The sequence below is a fragment of the Athene noctua genome, chromosome Z (assembly GCF_965140245.1).
Source record: "Athene noctua chromosome Z, bAthNoc1.hap1.1, whole genome shotgun sequence".
NCBI classification, from domain to species: domain Eukaryota; kingdom Metazoa; phylum Chordata; class Aves; order Strigiformes; family Strigidae; genus Athene; species Athene noctua.
Window position 1 is genome coordinate 20,079,255 of NC_134077.1, and position 23,173 is coordinate 20,102,427.

Sequence of the window (23,173 nt, forward strand, 5' to 3'; positions counted from 1 at the left end):
TCACTTGCTTTCAAGGAAAGGAAGTCACAAGAATGAGCTCAAATAACCATTAGAAAAAGTCTTGCTGCTGTGCTCGCTCTCCCCCAGGCTCATAGCATTTCCACAGACAAGCTATTCCATCAGCTGCAACAGAAAAGAGCATCTTCTGATCTGGGCTCAGGGCCATATGCAGGACTCTCCCTTTGTGACCTGTAAAATAAAATACATACAAAAAAAAAACCCAAACCGACAATTCTACACTGATTATGCCAATCACTTTCACCACTCCCACCCACACTATGGCTTGTTCCACTTTGACTGTAGCAGCAAAACATGCTGCATAAGATGTAGGAAGCTAGCATTATCTATAGAATATTTTCACATTAAGAAAGAACTGAAGGCAATATTTTCTTATTAGGGACAAGGCTTTAACTGCCAGGGCCGCACCACATTGACAAGACATTTCTGTCAGAGAAGGACACTGAACCTGAACCCTTGATTCTCCATGTATTTACAACGTTAGTCTCATCTGTGTTTGGTAATGTGTCTCACTGCTGAGCTTTCCCATCTGGCTGCACATGTCTCACAGACAATTTGCAGCTGATCCAAGAATAATGAGATAGTGTCTCCAGCTCTCAGTTTTTACTGTTAAGGAGACATTTTAACAGTGATCCCACTAAATAATTTATTGGAATTGTATATTGAGTTTGTCTGCAGTTGTAATAAACTTTGGGAGCTAGACACTGAAGGCCAGAAGCTAGCAGCACAAAGAATGTACAAAACTCATTAACCTGGTTATACAAGAATCGCCCTCAGCAGAAGCAAGTGGATTTGAACTGAAGGCAAAAAGAATCTGGTACTAAACTGAGATTGTTGTGACCTTTATTTACCTCACTGCTCTGCCACAGACCTCCTGTATCATCTAGCACAATGTCAATGCTAAGCAAACCCATGAGGTTTTTAAGCACACAGGGGTATGAGAAATTAGAAGCTTTTTTACTCCAAGTTATTAGCCACTAGCTTCTCTGATTGGGTGAGTTACTGACAATCATACAGCTAAGCTTGTCACCCAAGCGGAAAAAATAAACTTCTGAGACATAGGGTATCTCATCTGAAACAGACCAGATAAACCACATCCTAAAAGGAAGCGTGAAGGTATGAAATCTTGGGTGACCAACTTTAATGAATGTAGGTGACCTATGTCCTCCCATGATCTGTACCTGAGTTCTCCATGGACATAACATGATAGAACTTCTCTAGCTCAAAATAATTTTATGAGGATAAAGATGTGAGGAACTATAAAGCCCTCTGAAACTGTGGTACTTACCACAATGGTACCTGATGAAGAGTCATAGGACTGTGGCAGATGGACAGTCTACCCTAACTTTGAGAAACTGCTACTATGGCTCTCTGGAGCCACTGTGACTAAAATCAAGTATCTGCTGTCCTGGTGCTGAGTAGCATGTGTCCCTCTTAAACTTTGTGACTAGAATTTTGACACCACCACTAAATTACTTCAGCAGAGATTAATTTTCAGGCTTTGATCCTTCTCAAGTTATTGAAGTATACATGATCTTTGTCAATATTTAAGACCATGAGTTTACAACTCAGCAAATTCTTTACACTGTCTCCACTTAGTGTCTGTAATGACTTTGAAGGAAGTGCTGGATACGTATTCTTTGGAGACACCCAAAACTATCCGCAACAGTAACAAAAATTTGATTAACAGTTTCAGTCAAAAGAAGTAAAGGGGAATACTGAGAAATCAGTAAAGTTGAAATTATTTATTTCCATGTTTCCTGAGTGGAGTTTTTCTGGGTTTATTTCATTGCTTCAAGATCACATTCAGGTATTTTTCAAAGCAATTACATATTTTGTTAGCTTGTATGTTTTCTCTGATCTACGGTAACTTTTCCGAGGGCAGGGCATTTACAACCCAAATGCATCTTTTTTCTAGTACATTAACAGTTCTATCAGAAGTATCTCAAAAATGGAGTCAATACTATAAAAATGTTAATTTCGGTTGTTATTCTGTTCTCAATATGCTCAGTAATAGACAACCTCAATTACTAAAGTACCCAACAGTAGCTGATGGTGCTTCATTGTTAGCTGAGGTCTTCTGCATTTTGCAGGAGGATTAACAATGAGATTCAGTTATGATTTATCTGTTCACTGCTTTGTGTGTAAAACTCATGTGATTAAGGGCATCTGAGGCTGACTTAGAACCTTCTCACAATCATCCACCACAGTATTTTTTTCCAAACATATTTTGATACATTCACAATTTCTTCCAACATTCAATTGCTTATAGTAAGGTATTAAGAGTCTTTCATAAGCAGGAATATAACTGTGTAACAATTACCTGGTATTTTTGTTCATAAAAATTAGTTTATCTTGCAGATAAGTAAACTCAATAGGAAACAGGATGATAAGTAACCCTCCAGCTTCACCAAATTACCAATGCATTTGACTTATATGGTAAATGCTTTACACCATATGTTATTCTCAGAGGTAAGATTAAATCTAGGTTTCATTTCAAGTAGTATATTCAAGACTTAAAAAGATTTGAGAAACTGCAAGCTAGAGTAATTAAGAGTAATGATTATGTCACTTTCCAGATCATTTCTTAGAACATCACAAGACATTACCTTAAGAGCTGTACATAAATGAGGTAGAGTAAGGAAGGAAAAGCAACACAGACAAGCTGTATTACACAAGGATAATGTGCAATCAGATCCACCTATGTCTCTTCTACCCATCTTTGTTTTGACTCTCCTGTACTTTACTCTTAGAGGCTAGTGTTGAAGCCAAGTCCCCGGTTCCAAGGAGAGCATCCCAATATAGTTAGGATTTAATAAATCAGGAATTTAATAAATGCCTTCAAATGTAGCAACAGTGTACAAAATGAATTTGTGAATATCAGCCATCAGGTTCAAAATCCAAAGCTTCTTTGGGCATATCTTGTCAGTGAGTGTAAAAAAACAACCATACTTGGGAAACTGCAGGCAGTGTGCAAAGAATTTGTTATTTTCCTTTAACTTCAGATGCTTCTATTATATCACTTAACACTAAAACAAGTAAAACTTAATGGATAGGAGTGACAGCAAGCATCAGAAATAAGAAAGCTTAATAGCATGGAACAACTTTTCTGTGTAATATAGCCCTACAGCATCATGGACCAACACAGAACTGCAAGGAAACTCCACTTTCCTCTAGCTGTCAGCATGGTACAAGGGAAACACGCTGCATCTCATTGCTTCACAGACAAAATCATTCATTAAAACCCAGGCAGCTCTAAATAACACCTGGAGATTTATTTCAAACATCGTTTGGAAGCTAGTACAGTATCCTTGTACAATAAGCTGCAAAATCAAAGAGCCACATCTAGTTTGTGTTATCTAGGTGGCCATCAGCCAAGAATATATTGAAGCAACCTGACATTTGCACACTCAATACAGGCCTAGTAAACCTTAGGGAGAAGTAGAAATCCAAGTCCTGCACCTGGGATGGCCTTAGAAATTACAGGAAAGAATCCCATCATTAAAACCAAGGAATTTTACAGAAGCAACTTATATTACTATCTTAAGAAGTCAACCTTTACATTCCCATGAATCAGGATTGCACACATGAATGCATGTGTGTAGCAGAGGGAGGATGTGTAGGTGACTGCTCTTTTAACTTTCTTTTACATAAATACATAAGGTATTCACTTGCAAAAACACACTGATTAGACAGAAACTGAAATAGAACTATTAACTGAAATACTTGCCATAGAGTTCTGATGAATTGATAAGCATGGGATACTTCCATATTTTCATCTGATTTCCAGGAAGGCCTTGTCCAGTCATCATTTCACTCGTTTGGGGTAACCAGAGCAAGGAACAAATCTATTGCAATTTAAAATTCTGCTTTAGTTTTCAGAAAGGGTCAACATATACCACTCAGTAGATCTGAAACATTATTTACAGTGTTTAAACAAGCTACTGAGAAACAGTGCCGGCAGAATATTTTATTTAGAAGGATCACTTCATTCCTTCCAACACTTCAAAGTACAGTCATCTTGTTGTCCTATCTAAACGTGGTAACAGCTTATTAGTATAAAACCAAAGCCCTTCAAACACATCCTCAGCTAAATTGTAATAGCTCCAGGAAAACCAAGTTATGCTGCTTTACTCCAGCTGACAATCTGTTCCTCTGTCTCCTAATATTCGAACTCCAGAGATGGATGTTTGCCCTCTGACTCTTACACCTCTGCTCACCCCTGCACTCTGGGAATTTTCCCTCCCCCTCAACATTCTCTCTACATTAAGAATTTTGGCCAAAACTATTATTGCCAATAAGAAAAAAGATGATGAGAAGCGTCTGGCTGCGAGACCACCTCCTCTTCAATCACTTCTATGTGGAGACAGAAGTGGTGAATGAGAAACAACAAACTGCTTCCGAGGCCAGTCACATACTGCACTGCCAAATGCAGCACAATTGCACATCTAGAGAAAATCCTGCTGTTCCTCTGACCACAGAACCACCCTCAAAATCAATGTGAGTTTGCCAAATGAGCACAGCTATACAAGAAGTATGCAGACATTTCATCATTTCACCTGAGAATCTGTAGCTGCACTTTGGATTATTTTCTCACGATTTATGTCCCAGACACGCAAAATCCCATCTTTCATTCCACCCCCTGTAGCAAGGACTTTGGACTGCCAAGGACACCAGTTCATAGCCTAAATAAAAGAAAACAGTTGCCAGAACAGACTAGGAAGTTAGCTGGAAAAACAGTCTTTCTGCTTAAAAGTCTAGTTGGAAACATGAACTGCAAGAAGCACACAGAATGTACACACACAGCAATTCAGGATCCCAAAACTCCAAATGCTGCTTCCTTGTGATTGCTTCACAGTAGTCCACAATGTCCCACACACATTCAAAAGGGCCTTCATAGGCCACAGACTCACATCTCAGTACCAGAAGAACCCATCAGGACAGTCTTACTGCCTAAGCCAAGCCACCACAGAAGCCTACGCAACATGACTTACACAGGTAACAAGAGACCTGGTTTCTTCTGAGATATTTTCAAGATATGCCTAAGGCCCAGACTCCACCTGAAGAAAAGCGACTAAGAACTCAGTTCCACCTGTTTCAATAAACTTCTCTGGCACGACTGAGACTCTTTTGGGAGGATAAACAGCTCATAAATGCTAGACTCCTCTGCCTCTTATTGCTAATACCCGTCCTCTCTCCCACACAGACTGTGACTTTATAAAGAGGAAGAACCTTCATTGTCTCATTTCCAGTTTCCTAATTCAGACTATTTGCTACTGGCAATTACAAGAAAATATGTGCAGGAGTGCGAAAGAAACCTTATTATTTAAATTAAATGAAGCAGAGAGAATTTTCCAAAACTCAAAAAATTGAAAGATGTTAACTTGTAAGCATTGTGTCACCAAATGTTCCTGTGTAAGGCAGAGAGAATGCTGCAAATTTTATTTCTATTTGGCATTATATTTACAAAGGCCTACTAAGCCAGTAAAATTTCCTAAAGTCCTAGGAAACTTATCTGTGACTTGGAATGAGGAGAACTGATCTTAAAATTAACTGCATCACAGAAAGGGAGAAGAAATTACTAGGTATCAGTGAGATGATTTGAAAAATTCCCTAACTGTCCACATCAACAATGTGATTTCACAAGAGCAAATACAGAAAAGCAGACATTCTTTCTCCATGTACCTTAACTGCTGAGGAATGAGGTATGGTTTTCAGTGGTTGTGACTGCAATTTGACACCAGGGTCACTAGGCCAGATATTCAATATACCATCACTGGATCCACTTGCCAGCAACTGGTTGGTTAGTGACCATTTCAGGCTGCAAATGCTTTGTTTGTTTTGGCAAAGAGTCCCAACGTGGTGCTGAGCAACCCGAACATCATGGTGATGAATAGATCCTAGTCGTGAACCACTGTAGATAAGAAAAGACAGCATGGGTTTAATGTTAAAGAGACAAGCTACATCATCACATGGATGTTTCTTCAGTGGTTTCAAACCACATCAGAGTGAAATGTGTCCACTGAACAACAGTACTGCGGTAAAAAAAAATCAAAAGCACCACCCTAACTGTAGAGGTGGCTGACAAGAGAAAAGAGCTGCTCAGTTCAAGTCAGGCAGAGTACCTGTTCCCTGTCATGACTTTCATTTCCCTGAAGATATATTGCACTGTATGTCACTAATCTGCACCCTGTCCAACTGTTAAGCCATTAAACGTAAACTATTTCCTGTTCTTCATGAAAAATCATTTTGCAAGATGATTTTTGCCAAGGCCAAATATGATTCCACACCCAACAAAGAGGCAGTGTTAAAACTACACTGCTCTAGGAAAGGGCTTAGTAGCATGTAACAGTGTAGTTTTAGGTTGTGTCCTTTTCCCTGTCTTCTTTCTCCTTCCCACTCCAGGCTTAAAGAAAATCTGCACAGCTTGACACTGTTGCACTAATTGCCTGTTAGGAAATGGATGCATGGTTCTACAGCCAGTATCATCAGACTGCCAAAGAAAGGAAGAAATACCCTGCCTAGAAGCACAGCTCCTATTACAGCTTAGCTCCCAGATAGGGGTTTTACACATCCATAGTAGAGTTGAACTGAAAATACTGAAAACACCTTGCAGCACATTTTCTTTTCCTGCCTTTCTACGGATATGACCTATATTAAACCTGTGACAAAACTTCCTGCTGGAAATTCAAACTTCCAACTATGATGATGACACTGAAAAAATCAGCAAGTTCAATAGCATCTTTCTGGGTATCTGAGAAACAGATATTTGAAATTACTGCAACAGATTAATTTAAGGTAATAATGACTGGAGACTTTACCATACTGACTCTTAAAGATTTTCAGATGCAAGTTGATTGATGTGGAAGCTCTAAATGCAGTCACAAAACTGACTAATTGCAAGAAACACCATTTGGTTGTGCTTGTATTATGGCCTTGCCAAGATCCTGAAGTTCACAAAAGCATGAAAGACTCCAACCAAGAAGTGCTCCAGTGAACATTAAGCACATCTTCATGTAAAGTATCTATGAAAATATGATGGGAATATGTGCATTGTGTGCAAAGGCATCATCATTTGCCTCCTGAAGATTTATATAGATTTCTCCTACTACATAATAAGCAGAAAATCTAATTAAGTGTATTGGGTCTGGCTGAGATGGAGTTAATTTTCCCCACAGCAGCCCATATAATGCTGGGCTTTGAGGTGTTGATACCACACCAGTGTTTTGGCTATGGCTGAGCAGTGGCTGCACAGCACCATCAATAGGCTGGAGGTGGGCAAGACCTTGGGAGGGGACATAGCCAGGATAGCTGACCCAAAGTGACCAAAAGGATATTTCATACCATGTGACATCTGCTCAGCAATAAAAGCTAAGAGAAAGGAGGGCGGGAGAGGGGGCATTCATTATTATGACATTTGTCTTCTGGAGCAACCACTGCGTACTGAAGCCCTACTCCGAAGGAAGTGGCTGGACATTGCCTGCTGATGGGAAGTAGAGAAAAAAATCTTTTGTTTTCCATTGCTTCCACACACAGTCTGCTTTTGCCTTTACCTTGAAACCATGGGGTATTTTCCATCTTATTTTCTCCCCTCCTCATCCTGCTGAGGAGGAGAGTGATTAGAACACCTTGGTGGGCACCTGACATCCAGCCAAGGTCAACCCAACCCACCAAGAGAAACAGAATTGAATTGCCAGTGTTGGCCATATTAAGGTTTTCAGTAATTCTAGTGGTATGAGTGGGAATGAATTGGGCTCCTGAGAATCCTGGCTGAAAGCACATTTTTCCACTTGGCATAAAAGAAATCAGAATTATTTGCTTTTGACACAGAAGATAGCATCTGTTTTCGTAAAGACAAAGAGAAGCTACCAAAATTTTGTGATGGGTTAATATATTGTATTACAACAGGTTCATGACAATGTGGTGTTGGACTATTTTTAACCACAGGAATTAGCATGTAATCCCAAAGTATCAACTGTCCACAGTGAAGTTTACTGTAAGAATACTGCTCTTATTTTAGTAACAATGAATATTAGTCTTTTTTTCTCCTTATACAGATATTTTAGCTCTCCCCTAATGTTAGAATGGTTAGTTTCAAACCTAGCAAGAGAAAAAAATGTTATCTCAACCTAATCTGTCAACCCTAACTACACAGTTTATGCTAAATTTTAGGATCAATTTCTACTCAGAGAGAACTGTAATTTAAGTTTCTGTTGTTTTTACTCCTTTGGTCAAGCTGAAATGCAAACTGAAACTAATGCTTACTGTAATAGGATTATGCCACTTGGCATTGGCAGGATGTTCCACCTGCATCCTTGTAACTTAAGACACCCAGTGTACCTGCTCCAGCAACAGCATTTTATTAATTGGTTGTTTAGCTGGTATCCTTGTACCTCACTCCACCTAGCAGACCTAAACCAATCAAAAGCCAGAGCATCTTGTGAAATCAAAATAAAACTACCTCTCATGTTCCTATCCAGATATACTGGTTTTAAGTTTAATAATGAAGCCAGTCCACATTTGCTACTGTTTCTGCATTTAAGTAGAACAGAAGACTATCATTATGATTTTAAAATTGTGGAAGCATCCATCATAAACAAGTCTCCCCTCAGACCTTTCAAGCGTAAGTCAAAGATTTGAAACAAAAAATCCACAAAAGTATACACTTTCATCTTTCTCACCTGAGTCCCCATGATCCCTACATATAAAATATTCACCAGCTGGTATAAAATTCACCCTTGGCAAAGCAAAGGTCAACCACTTAAATCCTCCTTGGGTTGTGGATAGCCATGAGCTGGCTTGTAGATACACAGGTAGAGGCGTGTAATTCTTAACAGTTCCGTTTTGCTAGACATCTGAAAAGACAGATTCAGTCTTTCTGTGAATAGAGGGATAGTCTAAACTATATGCCCTCTTGCTGGCATGGGGAAGGCTATGATTTTTGGAGTTCAGATCCACTGGAGACACCACCATTTCAAGCCCAGGCTTTGCACAAAACTAGGGCCACAGCCTCCATATCCTAGTGAAAAAGTGGTGAGTTTTCTGGAAGGAGAGTACGAAACAGAGACCAAAGAGTCAGGCTAAATCCTCTTTGGCCTCTTTCCTGCCATACAGTAAATCTAAATATATTTTATGAGATGGCCAATAAGCAGAAGGACAGGATAAATCATCTTTGAGCAAAGCCAAGGAAAACAGCTAAAATGAATGGGACATTTGTCTAAGTAAAAGCAGCAGCACTCTTTCTGGGAATATACTATACCACTCACCTGCTCAGAATATAATGATTCCAGCTCAGAGCTCCAACTACAGACAGGTGACCAAACATATTTCTCAACCTCTTTCTGGTTTCAATGTCCCACAGCTGCCAAACACATGAGAAATACAAACTTAACAACAACAACAAAAAAAAAAAAAGGTTTTCATTCTCTTCATTTGCTCCAGTCTGGGTGGTGGTTTACTTGCAGTTCTGACTGGACATATGGACAACCTCAAGCTCATTTATTCCACAATACAAGGAGCATTTCCAAATTTTGGAACCTATATCAAATGATGCCAAAGTCAGAGAGGATTGAAGGGAATGCACATGTCTGAGTTTAAAGCTATTTATTTACATGTCAGTATTTGGAAGTCCATACTTCAAAGCACTGGCTTTCAGTACGGTCAGACTGCTGACTCAGGCAGATCTCCATATTATCTAGCATCTCAGCTGAAGTTGCACAGAAATCTTTTAATAGGACTATCCTATAACAGCAGGCTGAGAGGTATGTGTATAATCAGACTGAAGTCAAATTCTCTTGTGTGAATCCATAAGGAGAGTTTTGGATTGAGTTCTTAAGGTATTGATCACTTGAGTGATCTTTGCAAGAGATATACAAGAAAAAATAACTTATGCTGAGAAAAATAATTTAATGAAAGTGTTCCTATTACTGGTGGGAAAAAAAAATCTGATTGTCTCTCATCAGCTTTTAGTGGCTTCAGAGGCTCCATTACATACAGGTAACACTGGATGTCACTAAGCCATTCAAGTAAGGTGCAGCATGATACAAGAAGTGCTATGTATTGTCCCTAGCAGAGTTCTTCTGTAGTTTAGACAATTTTTTTCATTTGTTTCCTTAAAAAAAGAAAATCGGTATCAAGCCGTCAGTGGTCACTTCAGCTAAAAATGGAGAAAGACTAAAAAAAGTAAATTATCTAGTACTTGCACTTCTCCACCACTGGTGCCAACTGCAAGGCAAGTTCCTTCATTTATCCAAGCCAGAGACGAAATGTATTTGGAACTGGAATTCAAATCAATGCTTTCAACAGCTTGAAGAGTTGCTCCATTCCAGATGTGTGCAGCAGGTCCTACAGCAACAGCAATGAGATTTTCAAGGCTCCAGTCCAGTATGTTTAGATCTAGAAGAAAGCTACTAAAAATTACTGAAAAAAAATGTAGGTAATAGGATGGGGGGAGAGGGAGTATGTCTGGGGGAGAGAGGCTTATTTTTTCTAATAGCTATGGAAAAACTTCAAGAGTATGCTTCATGAAACCATTACTAGGCTTGAAGAAGAGTACCTCTATTACTGAAGTCTTCATAAATCTAATCTCCACAAACTGGTATGTTTGCACAGCAGGATCTAACTTAACAACTTGCCCACTATATTTTTTTAATCTATCACCCTGCATTTTGCATCGTCACATCACTGATTCTAATTCTACCACCAACAGATACAGTTCCAAAAACACCCCTGGTGAAAGGTGGTTCTTGCTATTGAGAAAGACATTGGAGAGGGTCTGCATGCTACAGTCTGTCCTACATCCTTCAGTTAATGATAACATTTACCCTGCACATGATAGGGAAAAAAAATGTAGAAAAGAATTCGGGAAATTCTGCTCCTCACCTTCAGAGCTTGCTCAGCATGTGTATGATGGAAATACTGTTTCCACTGCCCCTGATGCTGGATGTATTGCACTTGTAGATCGCGGCAAAGCAAGTCACTACAGCGATTAACCTCAGTACAGCCTGCTATGTCAGGTAAGCCAGAAGAAGTTGGTATACAATGTTTAATATCAATCAATACCATTCTTCCATGTCAAGGAAAATCCTCAGCTGTCCATTTAGAGCAGCTTAAAAATAATTTTGCATGATCCCGGAAGCACAGAAGATTGTTACCATAGGGCAAGGTCTGACATCATATTCTGGTAACTAAAATCACTCTGAAGAACAGGTGATCTGTCAGTCAGCTATTTGACTACAGTCCTGGCTACTGCCACCAGAAATCACTTCTAAAGATTTCTGTTAATGCTGTGATCTTGGGACATGCCTTGTGCACAATCAGCGTACAAACAAACCTTTGTCCTGTCCACAGACATACATGAACACTTGCAAGGATATGTTGAAAAAAATCTGCACAGGGACAATTAGGAACACTTGCACATAGAGAGTTGTTCATTAGATCTTATAAAGTGTTAAAACATGTATTTGCTAGAGCAGACCAGAGATCCATGTGTGTAACTTGTCCATCATCTGTAACTTGTGCATGTTTAATTTTTGCCTGTGCATCACCAAAGACATAAGTGAGAACTTAGTTCAGAAGGTATCCATTGTCCAAATCATAAACAAGGTCACTGATGTCTCCCAAAGTAAGAGATTTCAAAGTCTGCTCAATGAAGTTGCTGCTGTATTGACTGGCTGCTAGATACCCAAGGCTGACAGCTGAAACACTTTATTAAGCAGAGGTTAAGTATATTGGTTTGATTTGAAAGCTGTATTGAGACCTACAGCTGAAGGAAACTGCGTAACAGTTGGGTAGCATTAACTATAGGGTTTGAGCAGTCATGTCTCCATCCTGGGACAGGTAGTTTTCAAAGATTATACGAAAAATGACATCATACATATGTTCTGCAGAGTTTCCATTTCACGTGAACGGGACACATCTTCACCATTCTTGGAACATACATAAGAATTCCCAATCTCTACAAAAACCACCACACAGGAGAAATTAACTTACAGTAATCATTGCGCAAGCCAGTAATATGAAGCCTCACTTCTGGCTCTAACGGTATGGGAGGCTTCATGGTGGTAGCAGCTCTAAACTCATCCTGGGTCCACTCTCGGCATCCTGTATTTGAAGATTCACACACACAAATCAGTAACGCAAGACACCACCAGTTTTTCTCAGGCCTAAGCCTTTCACATTCTCACTATATTTGTCTCTCCATAGTCCAGAGGAGGCCAGAAGAGTCTCATTTATGCTGAATAGGCTCAAAAACACTAGATGCACTAAACTAGGTGAAAGCCACCTTTTACCACCTCTTTCAAACCCCCATGGATTTAGTCAGCTAGAACAGAGAATAGGGTCAACTTTATTTTGTTTAAATTGTTCCACAGCTCAATGTGGGTTTTTTTGTCTTTTTTGCTTCAGTTTTCTGTCAAAAGGCGTTAGTAGGAGAACGTTTCGTATGTGCTCTCCCACTTCAAAACCTTCTCCTACAGCTATTAACTTTTTTGCTTTCTGGTGTTAGTTTCTCACCAAAAGGTCTCCCCCATCAATACCTAGCCACAGGAAAAGGCTTTAAACCACACACTTTGATCACAGTACACTAAGCCTGTTGCAACGCATTAAGTGAGAAACAAAAGCAATGACAAGTATGAGCAAGCAGAAGACTCATCCTTTGTGGTGACTGCCTATCTTACACTGCAAGGACTCCTAAATATCACAGAAAAGAAGTCAGATCAATTAGCACTCATTTAATGAATCATTTAATGCTAGATCTTTTTGTGGTTTATCATGCTTTAATATGCAGAGCAGAAAGCTGGCGATTCACATTTCTGCGCTTTTCTCTGTGTTTTGACTTCCTTTTTGAATTATTCTCCAGAGAGGAGTAGAACTAATGTCAAAAGTTTCAGGGGCAGAAGATATTACTTATCTCTACAACTAACTTTCTCTGTTCAAAAAAATTCAACACTCAAAGTTTTCATACTCTGTAACTTAAATACACACATAAACATCCTATATGGAAGTCCAGAGACAAAATATTTCACACAGTCCTTCCCTACTCTCTCCTGAATCTTCTCCCCTAATCCAAGATACATTTCTGCCATACAACAAATGTTTCCCCTCTCAGCTGTGGTACACCCTCTCTCTCCAAAGACTGAAGATGAGCAAGAAGCAGGCCACAGTGATTTTCCTCTGTATCTAAAATTTTGTGGAGTTAAAGAATCAAGCAAGCTTACAGGAACAACCTTCTCAGACCTGCCCAATGGGATATGTAACACTGCATTCTAACACTAAAAATGTGCAATGTTACTGAAATGAGATTTCTCTCTACAGAAAAATCTGCATTTCTAATATCTAGATTTTTTGTTATTTTTTGAAAACTTTACCAAATCTTTCTCAACCCCATCAAGTAAGATAATTCAAGAAAATTAAGGCACTTAATTGTAACAGCTGGATGAATGGCAACACTTCTGAAGCACTCTGAAAATGTTCTTCTTCTTTAGTATTGATAGTTGGTATTGAGCAGTGAGATATAAAGGACTAAATCACCTCTGTAACTCATTTCAGGTTTCTCTTCTCTCACGAGTAATTCATCTGCCCCAAATTCACACTGATCATGCTTTCAGCTCTATTCACCTGTTTCACAGACACATAAATCTGCAAAACTGTCTTTTTAATTAGAGGAAATTAAGCTTCATTACATCATTTTGTGTTATTTTGCCTGAGTACTAGCAGATATCACTAACTTTTGGTAGAATTTTGGCTCTCACATGCCTGTGGCACTTCTCAAAATGAGACTCAGGAAGTGGCAAGTAGTCAGTACTATCACACCAGACCACTTGATCAACAAGTAGGTGGGTAGAATAAACCTGGTATTCCTAGTACCTGTATTCATTTGCCAGGAAGAAAAAAAACACTGTGACTAATCCCTATACTGGTGCTATTGACTGCTCTGAAATAAGTCTTACGTACACAGAGAAGAGCAACAAAGGAATATATACACCACTATCACATAGCCCCAAACTTCTTCCACAGGAGCTGAACTCCAGATTCATAAAGAAGCTGGTTTTTACTGGTTTTAGATGCTCTGACTCGCAAGAACATGTCATACAAAGAAACAACCAGATCACCAAAACTGTCATCTGTCCAGGATAGAACACAACAAAATATTGGTCTGATATTTTATGAACTGTCTCATACTCAAATAACTCTGGGAATACATGTATTATTTCACAGGTTAGCTCCTCACATCCTACATGTTTTCCAGTCACCTGATCATTCCCTTCCTTATGCTCATTCATTCCTAGGACATCTTTTGCAGCAAATTAACTGACAGATGAAACCAGAGGCAGTACTAGGGACAGTTTGCCCCAGCTACCTTTCCCTACAGGCAGGAGCAACAAGATCCCACCATCTCTGCATGTCTTGCACTCTCATGTACCCAACAGTCCATACGGTACTTATCCTGTGCCCATTCTGCAGCATAACCCTACATTATTTGTAAGGTTCTGAAACTGCAAAGCTGAAAGGAATAAACATTCATTAGGGCCACCAGTGCATCAGATGGGCCTCAAAAGAGAGACAAGTAAAAAATAACCCCTAGGTTTAAAGACACTGGAAGAAGTGGAATGCTACCTCTTTGCAGGTGATGGGAACTCTAGAAATAGCCTCGAGCACCGTAACTCTCAGCATTTTATATTATTAACACTCGCTGGAACAGGTAGATGCACCTGCTTTTTCAGTGTAGATGCAAACTATTGTTATCTTATTGTTCAGTGTGCATGAGAATACTTGCTATATCGTAACATACCTTTCCAATTACAATTGGTATTTTCACAGACCTTCACATCACCATTTTCTGAAATACTATATCCAACCTCCTGGACCACTGGAAGTTGAGAAGGACATTTCTGCCAATATATTAAAGGGAAAATGTGACTGAATGAAGAAATCTGTCGAAAAACATATTTAAGCATCATGGATAACACAACTCCCATCAAAGGACTCAACACTTGTTACATAAAAGCTTCAAACCAGCTTGTCTCTTGGATGGGACATGAGCAACAAATACAGAATACCAGTGTCCAAATCATGTTTTCTAACTTGAGCCACCCTCCTTCCTTCCATAAGCCACCAATTCACTGCTGATGACCACACAAACTTTAACAAATCTGTCTGAACTAGGCCATCTTAGCAACGAAAGAGTCCCAGGCCTGTACATCTGTAGGAACTACCACAGGTCACCTGCAAAACCATAATGACCGCTTGTCCTGCTCTGAATTGGAATTTGGGCTAATTTTACCAGCATACAATAACATGTTTTCTGCATGCAGACAAGTACGATGCCTCAGGCTTGCTCTACGAGGGAAGATCAGTTTTGTGGTACATATGCTGCAGGGCCATTGATTCCAGCATGAGACCTACTGGATGTCAGAGTCCTCTCTCAAATCAGGGTCCCAGAGGCTAGACTCTATGATCCCATTCCTTAAACCAGTATTACAGTATGAAACCGAAAATATATAAAAGATTTCTCAGAGGAATAAGTTTACTTGAGTGTCAAAGAAACAGATGATGCAGCAGACAACGATAAGAGAAGGGAGATCTGAATTGTTATTGCAAATTTTTTTTTTCAATAAAAATTAGCTTTAGCCAAGATTCAGACGAAGGCTCAGATCAGCTCACACAGGATATGAACCTCTTCACCAACCCCTAGTAATAGGCTTCTTTTCAAAATGTTCAGAGTTGCATACTCTGATGCCAGCTGTCTGTTTGGTCTGTTTACAGTCAGGTGGAAATGAAACTGTTTTGACCAGCCACTCAAGATTAGTATGTTCTTCCTCCAGTGTCTTTGAAATCTTTACTTCAAAGCACACTCAGTATAACTCTTCTTCAAACCCCTGTTACAATCATGATAAGAAATGTCTTACAAAAACACATGTGGAAAAAAAGGGTTCCTCCCTTATATATCCCAGCTGCTATACAGGCAGGCCTTCAGCTTTCAGAGGTACTTTCTGTATGATTTATGTAGACAGTTTGGCAGAAAGCTAATCAGATTGCTTGGATCTGTGTCCCTCTAACATAAGTGCAGACATTTCTCTGGAAAACTGACTGTGTATACAAGGAAGTAATCTTCTGGACCACACACATTCACTGGAATGTGAGAAGATTTTATTTTCAATGCATTCCATTCCTTTATGCTATCAGGCAGCACAAATTAAATAGTCATTAATTACTATACCTAAGAAGACTAATAGATTTTTGTATGGTTTTAGCCAGGACTGACTTCCAAATGTTTTTAGAAAGAACTTAGGTTTTGTTCATCCCATGGTATTTTCTCAGACCCCCACATCACACTTTTAGAAAATAACTGCGATACTTGATGTAGAACTCTGGATACCTCAATTCTAATTCAACTCCTGCTCGTAAATTACAGTGTAATTCTAAATTACTTCACTGTAGGGGTGAAAGACTGAAACATGGAATGCTGACACCCAGTCCATACTGAGACCAGCACAGTTTAGTATCTTCAACAGCAACATAGACAGTGGGATTGAGTGCACCCTCAACAAATCTGCAGATGACACCAAGCTGAGTGGTGCAGCTGACACACCTGAGGGATGGGATGTCATGCAAGGGGGCCTGGACAAACTTGAGAAGTGGGCCCATGTGAAGCTCATGAGGTTCAACAAGGCCAAGTGCAACGTTCTGCACTTGGGTCTGGGCAACTCCCACTATCAATACCAGCTGGGGTATGAGTGGATTGAGAGCACCCTGTGGAGGACCTGGGGGTACTGGTGGATGAAAAGCTGAACATGAGCCAGCAATGTACACTCACAGCCCAGAAGGACAACTCCATCCTGGGGTGTCTCAAGAAGTGTGGTCAGCAGGTCGATGGAGGTGATTCTGACACTCTACCCTGCTTACATGAGACCCCACCTGGAGTGCTGTGTCCAGCTCTGGAGTCCCAGAAGACAAGACAGACATGGACCTGTCAGATTGGGCCCAGAGGAGACCACAAAAATGATCAGAGGGATGGAACACCTTCCCTATGAGGAAAGGCTGACCGAGTTGGTGTTGCTCTGCCTGGAGAAGAGAAGGCTGCAGGGAGCTCTTATTGCAGCCTTTCAACACTTAGAGGGGCTTGTCAGACAGATGGGGACAGACTTTTTAATAGGGCTTCTCACAATAAGACAAGGGGCAATGGTTCTAAACTGAAAGAAGGTAGATTCAGACTAACTATATAAGAAATTTTTTAGTATGAGGGTGGTGAAACAATGGAACAGGTTGCCCAGAGAGGCTGTTAATGCCCCATCCCTGGAAAGACCTGCAACCTGATCTAGCTGAAGATGGCCCTGCTCCTTATGAGGGGGTTAGATTGCATCACCTTTAAAAGTCCCTTCCAACCAAAACCATTCTATGACTAAGGGTGAAGACAATGACATGTACTCATCTTTTAAAAGATGTTACATTTTTAAGAAAAGTGTTTTACATACGTTACTTCATAGAAAATTCTTATCTTGCAAGAAAGTTTTACTAAATTTCTCTGTGGGGTAGATTCAGCTAATATTACTAAACTCAGAGTTGTGTATCTTAGCAATTCTAAAATTCATAGGTATTGAATCAAAGCACAAAGGGAGCAGAAGGAACACACTGTTGCTGAAAGGAAGATTTTACAGACTATTTTGCTTATTTAGAAATGAAAGTAATTGCCCCAAGGACCAGATTTCCCAGAATGATCTGAAAGCATGGTCTCCCTCCAACAATTATTACAAGATACTTGTCAACAAGCCTGCTAGTCCACCTGTCAGTACACTACTCCTTTTCTTAGAAGTTGAGCTAGATACCCTCACAAAGCTCTCAATAATATTAAGGATTATAAACCACTATAAGCAAGGACATTGAGTATGCATCTCTGATGCATCCTTACTTAACAGTTATGGACAAAAAAGTAATCATGTGAAAACAGCCATTAGCATCTTCAGTACTGACCTTGCAACTGGTGCAATCAAGGAAAGGAGAGCACAAGAAAAATCATGGTCACTGACTAGAAGTTTACCACTTAATATATGAACGGTCACGATTAAGTAGGACTAAAACAAAGAGGTGTGTTTTGAGTTTAGTGTTACAGTAATAACTTTTACTAATACAGACAAGTATGACCACACTTCACATGAAAAGTCAATTTTCAAAAAGTTAGTGAACAGAAGCAGGTGGGTGGCTGAAGCATAAGTTTAAGATGACCAAAAAGAAATGGATAATGCCCAAACAGAAAAAACAAAATTGGTGTAAGTGTCCACAAGTAAAAAATAAAGCATACAACAATAGAAAATAACACGTAAAATGAGAAGTGATCTGAAGTCTTTGTTTCACATGTTCAGCAAATTCCACGTGTTCTTACATCCTTGGCCAAGAATCTGACCTTCTATTGTCATGACAAAAAATTTTGTTCTCAGAAATCTGCTTTTTCACAGATTTTTTCATAGCACCTTGTTCTGTCTACGTGACAAAATGAACTGCTACATCCTGCACAACTGAAGAAATTAGCTTCTTCACACATAGTGGTTATTAAAGCAAGTGGAACACTGAGTCATTCATGTTTTTCATGTGTATTTTTTATACTACACGTTTTCCCTCTGAGGTAACAAACGCATCTTGAGGGCTTCATTAGCTTGGTTTCTATTTTAGTATGCAGGATGATAGCCTGGAGGAAAGGGAGAGAAGCTGAATCAAATAAATTATGAAGCAAATGTTCCTGACATTTCTCTAGCAGACACTTCCTAAATGGAGTTCCTCATGTTACTGTTCCCCATGTCAATAAGGTTGTATCCACATAACAGTTCAGGCCAAGCCTAAAGTAAAAAAAGCACATCAGAAAAATAAACACCCTACCCATGCATTTGAATGTTGCATTACTCACCTCTTTCTTTTCCCTTTCAGCTCTCCTGTTACCACTCCTTTTCAACACTGCTGCAGCATGACTGCTAGATAGAATCACAACAGTTTTCATGGAGACTTTCTTAAGCACCTGAGGTGTCACTAAAAAAAAAATTTGCATGGAAACAATTCCTTTAAAAACTATACACCAGGGTATTTGTCGAGTATTTTTCAGAACAGCACTGATTTAATTAATAGCAACACTCTAAAACCAGGTCTAAACACATTAAGTAGGACAATGCAAATACTGACATTTGAACCAGTCACTCTGCTTTCCTTTTGTCAGTGAAGAGAAACATTTCTACAGCACTATTCGTCTTATCCTAAAGGAGGTGTCTAAAAAAATGTCAGATTGATCATTCCCTTTATAAAGAGTGACTGTTTACTACTGCAGCTCATATCCAGCTTTAGATTTATTGACTGGTTAAACAGGATCCTACCCCACAGGAAATCAGCATCTGATCTCTCAGAACAATACAAGCTTTCACCACTACTAGTAGAGACAGAATGCAGGACTTTCTGTTCTAGAAACTGAAGTAGGGAAGACTTCACCTTGGTTTAGAACCCAAGTTTCCTACAGCTGGGCATGTATTATTGCACAGCTCTGGTATTCTGCTTAGCAAAGATAGAATTGCACTTTCTGACCGACAGCCATGGCATCACAGGAACACATCCTGAACATTAAACCCCATCTTTTAATTGATCTCCAAAGATTTCAATTATTAATCAAGAAGTGAGCTATGTTTAATTCCCTAGATCCTCCAGGAAGTTATTCTTGTACATGCAGCATGTAAATCTTTCCCTGTTTTCCACTAGTACTGCTGGAAGTAAGAGTCAGTGAGTTCAAAGGCTTATTTAACCGTTTGTCAGCTCGGTTGCTGATGGAGAGAAACAGCCTCCCCTAGAGTCAGTTCTTCTCCAGAACAAGTCAAGAGTACTAGAAGTTTGATCTGTGCTCTGAATGGCCCTCATAAGTCTCTGCCTAAGGTGAGGTGAGTGTCCTTTGGCTGCTGTCCCTTGGTCAATACCTGAAGCCTTATACATTAGAGGACAGACAATACCACAGAGCAAGCTTCTCCTTCAGTGAGTGTACACCACACCACATCCAGGCAGACTGGTCCAAGTTCTGCAGTTATGGTTGGGTCTGTGAAGGCAAAGGCGATGCAGAGGAAGGGAAGGGGAGAAGCCTGTGTGAATTCTGCTCTCCTGCCATTTACTGTTAACTATTCCTGTGCACTGTTACAGCCCACTGCAACTTATACCCCCAATACAGCCCCCATCATAGATGAAAGACTGATCTGCAACAGGCATTGCTTGGTTAGGGATAAGACTTGCTCTTCTCTTTCCTTTCACCCCCCTCTCAATGTCAACTTTCTGTATGACCTGACATCCTAGGCTGTCTGCACACTGGTAGCAAGAACCTTGGGCCCAACTTTCCTATCACAACAGCAGTGTTCTCCTGCTGAGAGGACGCTGGTCCTGAGCTTGCTCTGCCTGTGAAGGTTTGCACAGACTGCTGCTGCTGCACACTGCCATACTCAGAGCCACTAACAACAGGACAGGGAGAAACACCAACCCACACCTTACACTAATTCCCCACTCCGGGTTATTTCAGAAGCCCCTGCATGAGGGCATCCTCTATAGGAAAATGTACCTTTGTATCCTGACTGACCTGAAGTATTCCCAGGTGAGTGGATGAGCCTGGACCCCATGGAGGCACAGAGATCGGTCACACAGCCAACACGAACACTGCGCAGCCCCGCTGCGCCGCCTCTTGCGTGCAGCTGCTGCCATCTTGTGACAATAGGGCTGCTCACCACCCGAGCCCTGGATGCCAGCTTCCTCTTCATGGAGCTCTTAAACCTGGAGTATGTGGTCCATTCTGAGTCTGGGACCTGCGCAAGTGAAAGGAGACAGAACACCACAATTCATCATGACTGCGTATCATTCCATCCCTTCACGCTGTTTCCAGTTCTTCTCTGGCACACCACGTGGGCTCAGTCCACCTCAGAGCAAGAGGCCAAAGTGGATGCTGGGCTGAGGATGGCTCCACCAGTCACCTGAATGGAGAAAGAGTGAGGGGTGAAAAAACCAAAGAATCCAGTGTTTCCAGTCAGATAAGTAAGCTGTCACACAGAAAGCCTGTGGCAGAGAAAAAAATCCTAAATTTGTGTCCCTCATACGCTACGCTATTGCAACTGGCCTTTGAAAGACAAAAACATCTTTGGACATTTAGCATACACTCACCTGTCCAGTCTTTCCCAAGAGATGTGCATTTGGGCAAACCCGGATGTTGACTGTCTAGAACCAGGCTGCTTTTCTGACCTTCACCCAAAGGGCAACCTAAATCTCTTTTGATTTCTGAATCTTCTCACCAACACTGTGGCTTGCACATGTTATTTTTAATGTTATCATACACTTTTTAATATATTAAGGTATATTAGAGAAATATTACATTTCTTACTTTCAAATTCATTCATAGAGTAGTGTGTCAGAAAAACAACATAAGAATGTATCAGAATTTGAAATGTAAGAGCCTAAGTAATATTGAAGACAAGATTTTGCTTTTCAGACAGTTTTAAAGCAATGTTTTAGGTGAGATTAACAATAGTAAGGAAGCACAGCAAGTATAATAGGCTTCTAGATCATTACTAGGTACACCAGTAAATACTTCTGATGTATTAAGACTTGTAATTTTTTAATTTCTGAAATAATATTAGATGCAAATTACAAGTGTTGAGACATAACTTAGACACCAGGATCTCGCATGGATTTTCTGAAATCAAACACATTCAAACTTCCTTTTAAAGTCAGCATTAGTCACCTGTGCTTCCCTGCTGAGTACAGCTTTATCCATCTGAGCACAGAAGGCTGTGCCTTTTCTGTCTCCACCACCAAAACACCATGCTCACAGGCCTCACTTCCAGGCAGAGATCAAGCCTCACGTGTCCTCACCACACAGAAGACCCATACAAACACTGAAATGTCACAGTGTTTCCCAAGCATCTCTGTTACATAGAAGTGTGTGAGACTCACTATACAGTCTTGTTAAACAAAAGCCACATGGGACTTCAGCTATATTGAGATTATAGAAATGGTTGAACATACCACTATCATAATGTACAAATCAATGATAGTTGAGGTGATACCAAAATCACTGAAAATCAGACACCCAGACTCCACTTTTCACCTTCAGAAAGTCCCATTCTATTTTCATCCTTGTAGCCTCTAAGTGCAAAAAAATCAGTGTGATAAGAAAAATATTGGAGACAGAAATCACTTTTCAACAGTGGTTTAGACTGGGAGGAGAAGAACATTAGCAGAGACTGACAAGCAACATGGTCTGAAAGGTAAATTATAGCTTAGACAAGCCCAAGAACAGAAATGTGAGCAAGACAAAACAAAACCCTGAAAGCTGAAAGGAAGGGAGGGAATAGCAAATGGACAGAAACAAAGAAGATGAACTGAGCAAGGGAAGACATGAAGGAAGACAGAGAAAATTGTTTTTTCCGTAACTGAGTTCTAACCACTATGTGGTATGTATCTTCAGAAACCAAGAGCTACAGGCAAACATCTTTAAAATATAAAACAAAAAAATAAAGACAAATAAGACACCAGACTTGTGCAACTCTAAAGTTCAGTGTCTTTCACAATAGCCTCAGCAAAACACCTCTGCAGCTGCCTGGCTTATACCTGAGATTTTCAGCTAACTCTGTCTTCTCTCATACAGATCTTCCATCTTCTCATCTCAGACAGCTAGTTGCCAGTTAGCTGGTAGCAATAGAAAAAGCAACCCATTTTCCATCATCAGCCCCTGCTGCCATTACAAAAAAAAGTATTATCTTCCCCTATGCCAGCCTAGAAACAAGTTCTTCTCTGCCCTGTGTGCTGTAAAAGAGTTTTACAAACAAAGTTGCCTGTAGTCCCACACCAACAGGTAACAGGCAGGACTGAGGCTGTGAACACAGTGGTTTCAGCCATACTGCCCTTCCTTCTACCTGAAGAGCTGGTCCCCAGACTGCTTCTCCAAGGTCAGTCTGATAGCAGACTGCTGCTGAACAGCTCTGTCAGGGACAACTGAGAGGCCCAGGGGATGTGCTAGAGCTGTGCTACAGACCCACAAGAGGCCCCAGCAGCTCTCAAGACAGCGTACAGACAAACTGTATCCCACAGTTTGGCAAGTTGAACAGAACACTCAGCATCCTTAGGTGATGGGAACACACATTTCATTATTTTCATT

General features: G+C 40.2%; 1 protein-coding gene across 1 annotated transcript; it reads right to left on the minus strand.

The window, feature by feature from the left end:
- Nucleotides 1-49: 49 nt before the first annotated feature.
- CDC20B (cell division cycle 20B) lies at nucleotides 50-22,050 on the minus strand. Its single transcript, XM_074931558.1, has 11 exons — nucleotides 22,042-22,050; nucleotides 20,606-20,828; nucleotides 18,917-19,035; nucleotides 14,810-14,909; nucleotides 12,010-12,120; nucleotides 10,217-10,413; nucleotides 9,285-9,379; nucleotides 5,704-5,932; nucleotides 4,578-4,703; nucleotides 3,749-3,866; nucleotides 50-189 (listed from the first exon to the last, which is right to left on the minus strand). Exons 1-11 carry the CDS (start codon nucleotides 22,048-22,050, stop codon nucleotides 50-52), a joined length of 1,467 nt encoding a protein of 488 aa, XP_074787659.1.
- Between the last annotated feature and the right edge of the window lie 1,123 nt (nucleotides 22,051-23,173).